Raw genomic sequence first — 14,223 nt, forward strand, 5'->3', positions numbered from 1 at the left:
AGGACCGCTACCTCTGCCTTTGTGCAAGGAGGAGCAGGAGAAGCACTGCCAGAGCCCTGCAAAATGACCTCCAGCAGGCCACAAATGTGCATGTGTCTGCTCAAACGGTCAGAAACAGACTCCATGAGGGTGGTATGAGAGCCCGACGTCCACAGGTGGGGGTTGTGCTTACAGCCCAACACCGTGCAGGACGTTTGGCATTTGCCAGAGAACACCAAGATTGGCAAATTCGCCACTGGCGCCCTGTGCTCTTCGCAGATGAAAGCAGGTTCACACTGAGCACATGTGACAGATGTGACAGAGTCTGGAGACGCCGTGGAGAACGTTCTGCTGCCTGCAACATCCTCCAGCATGACCGGTTTGGCGGTGGGTCAGTCATGGTGTGGGGTGGCATTTCTTTGGGGGGGCCGCACAGCCCTCCATGTGTTCGCCAGAGGTAGCCTGACTGCCATTAGGTACCGAGATGAGATCCTCAGACCCCTTGTGAGACCATATGCTGTTGCGGTTGGCCCTGGGTTCCTCCTAATGCAAGACAATGCTAAACCTCATGTGGCTGGAGTGTGTCAGCAGTTCCTGCAAGAGGAAGACATTGATGCTATGGACTGGCCCGCCCGTTCCCCAGACCTGAATCCAATTGCGCACATCTGGGACATCATGTCTCGCTCCATCCACCAACGCCACGTTGCACCACAGACTGTCCAGGAGTTGGCGGATGCTTTAGTCCATGTCTGGGAGGAGATCCCTCAGGAGACCATCCGCAACCTCATCAGGAGCATGCCCAGGCGTTGTAGGGAGGTCATACAGGCACGTGGAGGCCACACACACTACTGAGCCTCATTCTGACTTGTTTTAAGACATTACATCAAAGTTGGATCAGCCTGTAGTTTGGTTTTCCACTTTAATTTTGAGTGTGACTCCAAATCTAGAACTCCATGGGTTGATAAATTGGATTTCCATTGATTATTTTTGTGTGATTTTGTTGTCATCACATTCAAATATGTAAAGAAAAAAGTATTTAATAAGATTATTTCATTCATTCAGGTCTAGGATGTGTTATTTTAGTGTTCCCTTAATTTTTTTGAGCAGTGTATATATCCTACATTATTTTTCAAGTCAATAATAAACTTAAAAAGCCATTTTCATTTACTGCCGAGGTGGTAACCTAGTGGTTAGAGCGTTGGGCTAGTCACTGAAAGGTTGCTAGATCAAATCCCCAAGCTGACGAGGTAAAAATTTGTCGTGGGGCCCCTGAACAAGGCAGTTAGTTAACCCACTGTTCCTAGGCTGTCATTGTAAATAAGAATTTGTTCTTTTCTGACTTGCTGAGTTAAAAAAATATATGTTTCTTAAATGAAATAGACTGTTTTGTTCATATTATTTAAATTGTAATGTTATGTTCATATTATTGATGACAACTCAAACTTTTTGTTTAATGGTAGGCTAGTTTTGAAGGTCCTTATATTGCGATGTTTCCTTGTTGCCGCTGGCAAGTTCCATTGACTACACACCTGAGAAAATAATTTTTACTTGGCAACATGATTAGATCGTTTGATTGGTTGGAACTGCCAGGTGTCAGGTGATAAGACTAGTATGACTGGCACATAAAAGTGCTTAGTCTCCGTTCTAGTATTATTTAGTCTCTTTCAGAACAACAAATTAGTCTAATACATCATTGAATTAAGAAAAGTTATAATGGATTGACTTATTAGATAGTTTAGATTTCATACCAAAATGATTACTATGACGTTACTATGCTAACTAGTATCTATTATCATATTTTTTTTCATAATCTCTACCTAACTTCTTTTACATCTCTACCCAGGAGTTGTGGCTAACTAATTTGCTTCTCTGTGTAACCATTAAAGACATGATTGCTGAGTTACATCTACACTGCCCTGTCAAAGCCAGTAGACTTGCCTGGTATCCATGAGTTCACTGCCATGGGTCTGATGAACAACCAACAGATCGATTACTATGACAGTGTGTCAAAGAAGAAGATTCCCAAACAGGACTGGATGAGGGAGAAGCTGCCAGCAGACTACTGGGAAAAAGGCACTCAGTCACGCAAGAGCAAGGAGCAGTGGATCAAAGTCAACGTCAACATCGTGTAGTTATTTTACTAAAACTCCCAAGATAATTAACTTGCAATGCGCAAAGACGACTGGACTTGACCATAGGTGTGTCATTGCCTCCTATAGAGTACCACAGTCATAATACCCATAAAACCTAGAGGTCAAATGGTTCCAATCGTTTTTCCACTATTAATTTTACCCATAGGGGATTTTATTAACACTTAACATATGGGCTGTTTTGTGTAGACTTAACCTGGCGTGACGTTTTGATAACTAAATCTCTCAGACAAGGTGACTTTTATCAAGATATTTGCCTGTGTTTACCCCCAACAAATTAAATTCTAATTAGCTGCTAACGTTGGTCCTGTGTGGCTCAGTTGGTAGAGCATGGTGTTTGCAACGCCAGGGTTCTGGGTTCGATACCCATGGGGGAAAAAAAAAAAAAGTATGATAATGTATGCACTCACTACTGTAAGTCGCTCTGGATAAGAGTGTCTGTTAAATGATTAAAATGTCAAATGTGGCTGTCATAAAGAACTACAAATGCCATGATGACCTGGACGAGACTGCCGATTTGAGTCAAAGGTAAGAATCTCTGGATACACAGACAGCACTTATTTAAATATATATTTTGTAAGTATAAATCACTGCTTTAATAAAGGACTACTTCGTGAACGCCTCAGTAGCCCTTACAGTAACTGTTCAACAATGCATGCCACGTTTTACTGTTCCAATAATTATTGGACCCCTGTTATGCGTTTGAGTCATTATAATAATGAAAGATGGCAATGAATAAACGTACGTCTATATATACTGCATGAAGTACACCTAGTTTCAGTTACGGATTACATAACCAACCAAACTTGTTTGACCTGTTTGACCACGTTCGGTGAGGATAGACTAGAGCTCTCCTGGTTGTGAAAGCCAAGGATAGACTAGAGCTCTCCTGGTTGTGAAAGCCAGTTGTCACACTATTCGGCTCACCTTGGAATTTGACGCAGACTTTATTTAGATGCATATTATTCTTACTATTTTCGGGGCATTTAACAATCATGTCTGCTTTTAAAATGTATGTAGTCGCACTGTTGCTCCTTTTTGCGACACTTTCGACGGAGGACACTGGTAAGAACATTTATTTCTCTGTCTTGTTGCTAAAGGTGAAAGTAAAATGTTTTTTTGGCTGAGTTGCTATAGACCTAGGAAAAATAATAATAATATGGCGAAATTATTATTATAGAGGCACATTTTGACGATTCATGTTCAATTATTGTATCGTGAAAATTATAGGTAAAGTTATTTATTGTTCTGTTGAAAATATTCGCAAACTGTCAAAAATAATAATTACTTACTTAATAACTACAACTTCCCAACATTTTATTTAGTTATTAAAACTGTATTGATAGTTAGGCTTCAGTGTTTATGTTTTGCCTCTTGCTGCCAAGTGCCATTGACTGTACCTGACTGTACACCTGTGAAAACTATCTCACCTGGCAACAGAAAAGGACAGTCTGATTGGTTGGAAATGCTATGGTGACGACAAGTCTAGTGTACAATTTTGTTGATACAGGATCCGTTTTTTTAGTGTGGTCTCTTTCAATAACCATTGTAGGTTAAGTGATGAACGAAAATTTTATGATTTTTTTAGATACAAATAATATAAAAAAATTTACAGATTGATTAAGGTACATTTTGTCACCATCATCCCTTCATTTAGTATTCCAATTAATTTGATATTCCTTTAAAAAATCATCCCCAAATCTTTTGGTCTTTGTAGAAGCATCTCTACTCAGGAGTCACGACTAACTCATGTTTCACTTTTTGTGACCAGTGGAGACATGGTCGCTGAATTACATCTACACTGCCCTGTCAAAGCCAGTAGAGTTGCCTGGTATCCATGAATTCACTGCCATGGGTCTGATGAATGACAAACAGATTGATTACTATGACAGTGTGGCAAAGAAGAAGATTCCCAAACAGGACTGGATGAGGAAGAAGATGCCAGCAGACTACTGGGAAAAAGGCACTCAGTCACGCAAGAGCAAGGAGCAGTGGTTCAAAGTCAACGTCAACATCCTGATGGATCGCATGAGGCACAACAACACTGGTGAGAAACAACACTTGCATTTGTGTCACTCTACATAGCCTACTGTAGATATTTTACCAAAACTCCAAGACTTGACCATAACATAGGTGAGTCATTCCCTCTCCTATTCTACTTGTTTTTCCTGTCAGATGTCCATATCCTTCAGTGGAAACATGGCTGTGAGATTGACCAACAGCGTGACGGCACAGTGAAATTCATAAAGGGCATCGACCAATACAGCTACGATGGTGACGACTTCCTGGCCTTTGATGATGTCACTATGCAGTGGGTGGCCCCAGTTGATCAAGCTCTGCCGACTAAGAGGAAGTGGGACGGGGTGCAGATCCTCAACCAGTACACCAAGGGCTACCTGGAGAAGGAGTGTGTGGACTGGCTGTCCAAATTCATGGAATATGGGGACAAAGAATTCAGTAGGGCTGATTGTGAGTACTTAAATAGTATAGCCTAACAAATGGTTAACAAAACGAAGAAGCATTTGAGAATGGATGATTGTGAGTACTTTTTGAAAGGTATTTTAAACCTCACATAGTGTAGCCTAACTATGGATAACATAAAAGGTCTATTTGTAACTCTGAGGATAGTTCAGAGAACTAGATAGATATTTGCTACTAAAGCAGTCTATAGACACGGATTGACTGCAATCCTGATTGTGAGTACTTATTGTGAGTACTTGTGAGTGCTTAGTACTTAAATAGCATAGCCTCACAAATGGTTAACAAAAACGACCATTTGTACATGTGAGATCAGAAATAATAGTAATGTTCTCTGTTTATTCCCTCTTTAGCTGCTCCAAAGGTCTATGCATTTGCTAAAAAAGCCAAAACTGCAGGACATGTCCGACTGACCTGCATGGCCACAGGTTTCTATCCCAAAGATGTGGTTATGCATATTAAGAAGAACGGTGTTCCATTGACCAAACATGATGGAGTGCAGTCTGCAGGAGTTCTACCCAATGATGATGAGAGCTACCAGATCAGGATGAGTGTGCAGATCCCAGAGGCAGACAAGGAAACGTATGAATGTTATGTCCACCATACAACATTGGAGGAGCCAATTGTGGAAAAATGGGGTAAAGTAGTCCTTATATTCAATATACCGGTACTGTATATATTTTCAACAAACCAGTTATTAGCATGGCTATCAATTGTGGTAAAATCAGACATTTCTGAGTCTGTTAACAGGTCATGATGTGACAACTGTTTTTCAAGCTCAATGTACAATATGTTGTTGTTAATGCTGAATATGTCCTCTTATATTGTCTTCCATGCAGATGGGAAATGCTGTGATTGTAACCAAGTAACAGGTGTTATCATTGCTGTTGTTGCGGTGGTCCTCCTGTTCATCGTGGTTACCCCACTGTTGGTTCTTTGGAAGAAAGGCAAAATATGTAAGTTTCTCACATTGTGAATGAATTTCATACAGTATGTTATTTTTCTTATTTGTATTGTTTTGTGAGATAAACTAAAGCGATTGTGGTTATTTAGGCATGTCGAAACCTTTTTTGACATCAGGGCATGACTTTAGTAAATCTCAAGTCAGGAGGTCAAAAAAAGTGAAGTATAGTATATATATTTTTCCTACCACTGTGTTTCCACTGTTTATCCCACAGTTTCAGATACTCATTTAATAAAAAGCTGTCATATTTGGCGTTAACATCTGGCTCCATTGTTTTAGTTGCTGGTAAAAAAGGAGCTCCACCACCTACTGGGATCCAGGAACCTCTAAATGGTACCGTTGATACAATGTCACGTTTTTTTATCCTTCCTGTAAACAATTACATGTACAGTAGCAGCACAGCAACACCAAAGATCTGGTAGGGATATGTATAATGGATGGGCCATCTTATCAGTGTTAATTGTTGTGATTTAATTATGTCTTGTGATGATTCAATTAATTAATGACAGCCCCCCCCCAATCCTTGTTTTTACACATCAATCATTTTTATTAATCACATACAGACGAATAGTTTGACTTCTTATTGTCTACTTATTGTTCTGGACAATACCGATTAGTATATAGCACAACATGAACCATGCACTTGCAAAGTTATTCTGTTCACATGACTCGATTACTTTCAGGAAATGGATTTGGAGCAGCTGTTCTGAACATGCCTGGTTAGACTTACAAAACTCATAGTTGTAGAGTGGAGGTCATGTTATGTTTTACAGTTGTTAAAAGCAGAGAAGGCTCCAATTTCATTCATGCAACGGAGTGCAGATTAGAATTGCAATTAAGAATGATTGACTGATACCATTGATTTCTGGTATTGTAAAAAAACGCCTTCATGTTTTCAAAAGTGACTTTAACAATACAACAAGGTCTGTCATGTTTGCTTTTTGCCGCAAAGGTTGCTTTAATCACCTTTATCACAAATCATGTGGTATATAGACTTGTAAAATGAGAGGACTGTGGAACAGTCTAAAGAATAACGAGCAATTAGACACTGAACATAGTGGGGGACAACATGACACATTAATATTAAGTCATGAATTATCTGTACTGAGTAGGATTATTATGACACTGACGTGAAATGTAAAGTCAAATCTTCTCTTCACTAGGTGGGTAGTTTTCGATTCAGTCAAATCAGAGAGTGAATTAAATTGCTATGATGATTTTTCCATTAATTCATAGAATTCTATTTGGGAATATGCATGCCTATAGAGGACCAATGATCATCACTGAATGCTGTATATCTGTATCTAATTAAAGAGTGAGTATATTATCTTTTCCCAGTGAAAAAGGATGACGCTAGCAGCACTGACTCTGGTAATGTTGTTAAAAAGTATTGGCTGTTATTGTATCTTATATTACTTACATAGACAGTTAATGCAGTTGAAACTATGGAAGTGCTGATGTTAGTTCTGCTGTTCCAGGTCAAGGCAGCAATGAACGTCTAGAGACTGAGGCAACGCTGACAACTGGAGGTAACATAATTTATCCGTGAAAAAATGTATTAAAAAATATATATAATGTAGTACAATCATGGCCTCCCAATCTCATTTTTGAAGTTACACATTTTGCTGGTGTTAGTTGTTGTTGAAAGTACTATTATGTAACAGCACTTAAAGAATTTGGTTCCTCCAGCCATACCACCCTGTATCCAACTAGGCAACTGGCACATGTCCATCAACAGTACAAACCATATATTAACTAACATCCCCAAACATCCCAACATCCTTTTACAAATATCAGCATCATGAGACAACATTGACATGTAATACTAACTGCACTATTACTATTTATTTACGTGTAATTCTGTCATGTTTGCTTTTTGATGCAAACTTTGCTTTAATAACCTTTATCATAAATCATGTGGTATATAGACTAGTAAAATGAGGGGACTGTGAATTGTAGTCAAGAAAATGTTTCTCAAGGAAGGGAACACCTAAAGAATAACGAGCAATTAGACACTGAACATAGTGGGGGACAACATGACACATGAATACTAAGTCATGAATTATCTGTACTGAGTAGGATTATTATGACACTGACGTGAAATGTAAAGTCACATCTATGTACTAGGCGGGTAGTTTTTGATTCAGTCAAATCAGGAAGTGAATTAAATGAATGTATTGGAAATTGCCCATTGTTTGCTATGAGGTTTTTTCAGTTAATGAATCACATTTTAAGTGGGAATATGCATCCCCTTTAGAGGACCGATTATCATCACTGAATGCTGTATCTAACTAAAGAGTGATTATATTCTCTTTTCACAGTGACAGAGGATGACACTAGCATCATTGACTCTGACTCTGGTAATGTTATTCAAAAGTATTCCCAGTTGTTGTATCTTATATTACTTACATAGACAGTTAATGCAGTTGAAACTATGGAAGTGCTGATGTTAGTTCTGCTGTTCCAGGTCAAGGCAGCAATGAACGTCTAGAGACTGAGGCAATGTTGACAAATGGAGATAATAATTTATCCATAAAATATAAATATATATATATATATATAATGTAAAACAATCATGGCCTCCCAATCTCATTTTTGAAGTTACACATTTTGCTGGTGTTAGTTGTTGTTGAAAGTACTATTATGTAACAGCACTTAAAGGATTTGGTTCCTCCAGCCATACCACCCTGTATCCAACTAGGCAACTGGCACATGTCCATCAACAGTACAAACCATATATTAACTAACATCCCCAAACATCCCAACATCCTTTTACAAATATCAGCATCATGAGACAACATTGACATGTAATACTAACTGCACTATTACTATTTATTTATGTGTAATTCTGTCATGTTTGCTTTTTGATGCAAACTTTGCTTTAATAACCTTTATCATAAATCATGTGGTATATAGACTTGTAAAATGAGGGGACTGTGAATCGTAGTCAAGAAAATGTTTCTCAAGGAAGGGAACACCTAAAGATTAACTAGCAATTAGACACTGAACATAGTGGGGGACAACATGACACATTAATACTAAGTCATGAATTATCTGTACTGAGTAGGATTATTATGACACTGACGTGAAATTAAAGTCAAATCTTCTCTTCACTAGGTGTGTAGTTTTCGATTCAGTCAAATCAGAGAGTGAATTAAATTGCTATGATTATTTTTCCATTAATTCATAAAATTCTATTTGGGAATATGCATGCCTATAGAGGACCAATGATCATCACTGAATGCTGTATATCTGTATCTAATTAAAGAGTGAGTATATTATCTTTTCCCAGTGAAAAAGGATGACGCTAGCAGCACTGACTCTGGTAATGTTGTTCAAAAGTATTGGCTGTTATTGTATCTTATATTACTTACATAGACAGTTAATGCAGTTGAAACTATGGAAGTGCTGATGTTAGTTCTGCTGTTCCAGGTCAAGGCAGCAATGAATATCTAGAGACTGAGCCAATGATGACAACTGGAGGTAACATAATTTATCCTTAAAATATATATCATGTAGTACAATCATGGCCTCCCAATCTCATTTTTGAAAGTTACACATTTTGCTGGTGTTAGTTGTTGTTGAAAGTACTATTATGTAACAGCACTTAAAGGATTTGGTTCCTCCAGCCATACCACCCTGTATCCAACTAGGCAACTGGCACATGTCCATCAACAGTACAAACCATATATTAACTAACATCCCCAAACATCCAGTGGTAGAAAAAGTACTCAATTGAGTAAAAGTTAATATACCTTAATAGAAAAGGACTCAAGTAAAAAGTGAAAGTCACCCAGTAAAATATTACTTGAGTAAAAGTCTTAAAGTATTTGGGTTTAAATATACTTAAGTATCAAAAGTAAATGGAATTGCTAAAACGTACTTAAGTATCAAAAGTAAAAGTATAAACCATTTCAAATTCCTTATATTAGGCAAACCAGACAGCACAATTTTCGTGTTATTGTGTTTAGTGAGTCCGCCAGATCAGAAGCAGTAGGGATGACCAGGGATGTTCTCTTGGTAAGAATGTGAATTGGACCATTTTCCTGTCAAAATGTAACGAGTACAAAAATATATATATATATATTTTCTTTAGGAATGTAGTGAATTAAAAGTAAAAGTTGGCAAAAATATAAATAGCAAAGTAATGTTCAGATACCCCAAAAAACTACTTAAGTAGTACTTTAAAGTATTTTTACTTAAGTACTTTACACCACTGCAAACATCCCAACATTCTTTTACAAATATCAGCATCATGAGTCTACATGGACATGTAATACTAACTGCACTATTATTATGTATTATTTAGGTGTAATTCTTAGTTATCTAAATTATTGTATTATCGTTACTGGAATTCCTACTGTTACTGCAGCTATAGCCTGAGTATAAAAAACAACTACCCATTCCCATAATGACTTTCTCTCTCTATTCTCTCAGCCGTTGGGGAGTGACTGACAACTCATCTAAATCTAGCAAACAACATGTGATTCTGTTTTGTCAACAAATTCTGTCAATCTGGATGTGTACATTCCCAAGAATTGACCGTTTTGATCGGCTTGGATATGAATACTTATTAATGAACGTTTTGATCTTTTGAATATCATAGTAGAATTCCTTTTCAACAAATTGATTTGTAAATCGCCTGTATTTTGGCCATTTTAATGTATTGGTATTGGAACCTTATTCTATTTCTATTGTAGATGGTTTATTTTAAACTAGAAACCAATCATTTAAATCATTGCACACATATAAACCCACATACACTGAACTGCTTTTTAAATATGTTTTGTTGACATTTTTCAGGGAAAGTATAAATCACTGCTTTAATAAATGACTCCTTTATGAACCAATGTGAACGCCTCAGTATCCCTTGTGTGTTCAACACTGCATGCCACATTTGACTGTTCCAAGAATTATTGGACCCTTGTTATGCTTTTGAGTCATTATAATAATGAAGGATACCAATGAATAAAGTTAAGACTATGCATATTGCATGATGCATATAGGCCTAGCTGCAGTTAACACAAGCAACCAAACTAGTTTGACCATGTTCCATGAGGAAAGATGGGAGTTCACCTGTCAGGAGAGGCCAGGTTCACTGTCGTCGCACTGTGTGGCTCACCTGCGAATTTGACACAGAAATTATTTAGGATATTTCGGGCAATTCATTCATGTGAGCATTCAAAATATATTTTGTCGTACTTTTGTTCCTTTTTGGGACACTTTGACAATGGACAGTGGTAGGCCCAAGATAATTTATCTGTAATGTTGCTAAAAGTCAAAGTAAAATGTTGTTTGATGGCGGACTGAACGTAGTTATGTAGAGCACCTCAAGATAAAAACGTAATATTCAATATCGGTAAATTAGACTAAATATTAGCACTACACAATCTGGTGGGTGATAACCTTCAATCTGGAGAACAACACAAAACAAATCTTAAGACTAGAGAAATGTATCGACAAATATTACAAAAACAAGCAACACCCAAACATCCATTTCCTGACTGATGTCTTATGATGTTGCTTCAATATATCCACATTATTTTACATCCTCATGATGCCATCTATTTTGTGAAGTGCACCAGGCCCTCCTGCAGCAAAGCACCACCACAACATGATGCTGCCACCCCTGTTCTTCATGGTTGGGATGGTGTTCTTCGGCTTGCAAGCCTCCCCCTTTTTCCTCCAAACATAACGATGGTCATTATGGCCAAACACTTATATTTTTGTTTCATCAGACCAGAGGACATTTCTCCAAAAAGTAATCTTTGTCCCCATGTGCAGTTGCAAACCGTAGTCTGGGTTTTTTATGGTGGTTTTGGAGCAGGGGCTTCTTCCTTGCTGAGCGGCCTTTCAGGTTATGTCGATATAGGACTCGTTTTACTGTGGATATAAATACTTTTGTACCTGTTTCCTCCAGCATCTTCACAAGGTCCTTTGCTGTTGTTCTGGGATTGATTTGCACTTTTCGCACCAAAGTACGTTCATCTCTAGGAGACAGAAGTGTCTCCTCCCTGAGCGGTATGATGGCTGCGTGGTCCCATGCTGTTTATACTTGCGTACTATTGTTTGTACAGATGAACATGGTACCTTCAGGTGTTTGGAAATTGCTCCCAAGGATGAACCAGACTTGTGGAGGTACACCATTTTTTTCTGAGGTCTTGGCTGATTTCTTTTCATTTCCCCATGATGTCAAGCAAAGAGGCACTGAGTTTGAAGGTGGGCCTTGAAATACATCCACAGGTACACCTCCAATTGACCCAAATGATGTCAATTAGCCTATCAGAAGCTTCTAAAGCTTTTAAAGGCACAGTCAACTTAGTGTATGTAATCTTCTGATCCACTGGAATTGTGATACAGTGAATTATAAGTGAAATAATCTGTCTGTAAACAATTGTTGAAAAAATGACTTGTGTCATGCACAAAGTAGATGTCCTAACCGACTTGCCAAAACTATAGTTTGTTAGCAAGAAATTTGTGGAGTGGTTGAAAAACGAGGTTTAATGACTCCAACCTAAGTGTATGTAAACTTCCGACTTCAACTGTAGGTATGTGTATGTATATATGTGTATATGTATGCATATGTGTATGCACGTTTATGTATATGGATATAAATATTTATCCAAAAAAGATATGGTGGATTGGAAATGATGCAGACAATTACAGTGATGGAAGCAACAATCTTTCTGCAATATTAAGCTGATCCACCCCTAAAAAATAAAAAAAATAATGTAAATAAATATATATATAGAGAGAGAGAGAGAGAGAGAGAGAGAGAGAGAGAGAGAGAGAGAGAGAGAGAGAGAGAGAGAGAGAGAGAGAGAGAGAGAGAGAGAGAGAGAGAGAGAGAGAGAGAGAGAGAGATAGATAGAGATAGATAGATAGATAGATAGATAGATAGATAGATAGATAGATAGATAGATAGATAGATAGATAGATAGATAGATAGATAGATAGATAGATAGATAGATAGATAGATAGATAGATAGATAGATAGATAGATAGATAGATAGATAGATAGATAGATAGAAATTAAAAAGTCAAATGTTGTTTTGGCCGAGCTGCTTATAGGAAAAATTGTGGAAAAATGGGGTAAAGTATTCTAGTGTTAGTATCAATGGAGGTAAAATCAGATGTTTCTTCGCTCTCACAGTTATGAGGTCATGAATATTGATTCTATTTTGGTTAGCTATCTATAAAAAATGTGACATAATAATATATTTGTCCCCTATTTATCACAAGTTAATATTATATTTAGTTAATTTCAATAATGAACATAAATTAAGTGGTTGACTGTTGAAAAATTATTATGCAAATGAGAACAGTTTCAAGCTCAATATATAGGATTATATTGTTAATGGTTAATATGTCCTCTTTTCTTCAATAAAGATGGAAAATGCTGTGACTGTAACCAAGTCACAGGTGGTGTCGTTGGTGCTGTTGTGGTCCTTCTGCTCATAATGATCTCAGTTCCCTTGATATTGTTTCTTTTGAAAAAAGGCATAATATGTAAGTTCATGCAGTTATTGTTCTATAACATAACGTGGTTATTTAATTCGAGACACATTGTTATTTTTGTATTGAGAACACATTTGTCTAGAACGTCTAAGCCCTTTCTTCTCCCAGCACTCTGGGCGCGGAACCTGCAATTCCCCAAAATCGACCACAGTTCTGCAATGTTCACCTGGGGGCCACCGCTCTTTAAGGCCAACCGCTACTGCTGCTATGCCATGACCAACGGGGTAAAGACCCAAGTTAAACGTTTACACCAACACTCAGCCAATAACATGGCTGGACTTTATGTCATAGTCTGGTCTCAATTCAATCCATAGCACTAAAGATCCGCTTTATAGCACAATTGACAATTAAAGGCAAATGTTCCTGCAGTTGCAGAGACTGCATTCTCACGGTAAACGCTGCGTATGTGGGCTCAACCGGCAGTTGAAACATTAGCAAAGCATTTTCCCCACCCGTTTCGTTAAAAAGCTGAAAGATGAGGCTGGTGAAATGTAGCTAACCACTCTCAAATTCATAATCAGAGCTACGGATGCAAGGATTAAGCATCCATGGTATCAAAATGATCGTTTTAACCTTGTTTTGAGGCTACATAGTGTTTGTTTACATTTACTTTGTTTACAAACCTTCGAGTAAAACAAACTATCATGGTCCAAGCACACCAAGGCAGTCGTGAAGATTCTCTTCTATTATCTATGCATAATCACTTTAACTCTACCTACATGTGCATATTTCCTCATTTACCTCAACTAACCAGTGCCCCCGCACATTGACTCTGTACCGGTACCCCTGTATATAGCCTCGCTATTGTTGTTTTACTGCTGCTCTTTAATTATTTGTTACTTTTATTTCTTATTTTTTACTTATCTATTTTTTACTTAACATGTATTTTTCTTAAAACTGCATTGCTGGTTAAAGGCTTGTAAGTAAGCATTTCACTGTAAGGTCTACATCTGTTGTATTCGGCGCATGTGACAAATAAAATTTGATTTTGAGCTTATATTTTGGGCTCTGATGAGGTACGACAACAACTAAGTTCATGAGGCATTTCTAAGTTATATTCTTGAAGTATCAATGGGTATATATCAATACACTTTCCAAAGAGATTTTCTTTGCCTCAGAACAAATCACATGGTA

The 14,223-nt window shown here is 37.7% G+C and overlaps 1 protein-coding gene across 5 annotated transcripts; it reads left to right on the forward strand.

Annotated features, from left to right (window-relative positions):
* The first annotated feature begins 2,887 nt into the window (after nucleotides 1-2,887).
* LOC106588377 (class I histocompatibility antigen, F10 alpha chain) lies at nucleotides 2,888-10,421 on the forward strand. 5 transcript variants are annotated; one of them, XM_082970024.1, is made up of 12 exons: nucleotides 2,888-3,194; nucleotides 3,901-4,176; nucleotides 4,305-4,598; nucleotides 4,961-5,245; nucleotides 5,447-5,563; nucleotides 5,851-5,904; nucleotides 6,910-6,942; nucleotides 7,050-7,100; nucleotides 7,893-7,931; nucleotides 8,864-8,896; nucleotides 9,004-9,054; nucleotides 10,009-10,421. In XM_082970024.1, the coding sequence occupies exons 1-12, from the start codon at nucleotides 3,125-3,127 to the stop codon at nucleotides 10,020-10,022; spliced, it is 1,317 nt and encodes a 438-aa protein (XP_082826150.1). In that variant the 5' UTR covers nucleotides 2,888-3,124; the 3' UTR covers nucleotides 10,023-10,421. The 5 variants fall into 5 exon arrangements, with proteins under 5 accessions (XP_082826150.1, XP_082826151.1, XP_082826152.1 ...); XM_082970025.1 differs by lacking the exon at nucleotides 8,864-8,896; XM_082970026.1 differs by lacking the exon at nucleotides 7,893-7,931.
* Nucleotides 10,422-14,223: the final 3,802 nt, after the last annotated feature.

The sequence above is a fragment of the Salmo salar genome, chromosome 27, assembly GCF_965601325.2.
Source record: "Salmo salar chromosome 27, fSalSal1, whole genome shotgun sequence".
NCBI lineage: Eukaryota > Metazoa > Chordata > Actinopteri > Salmoniformes > Salmonidae > Salmo > Salmo salar.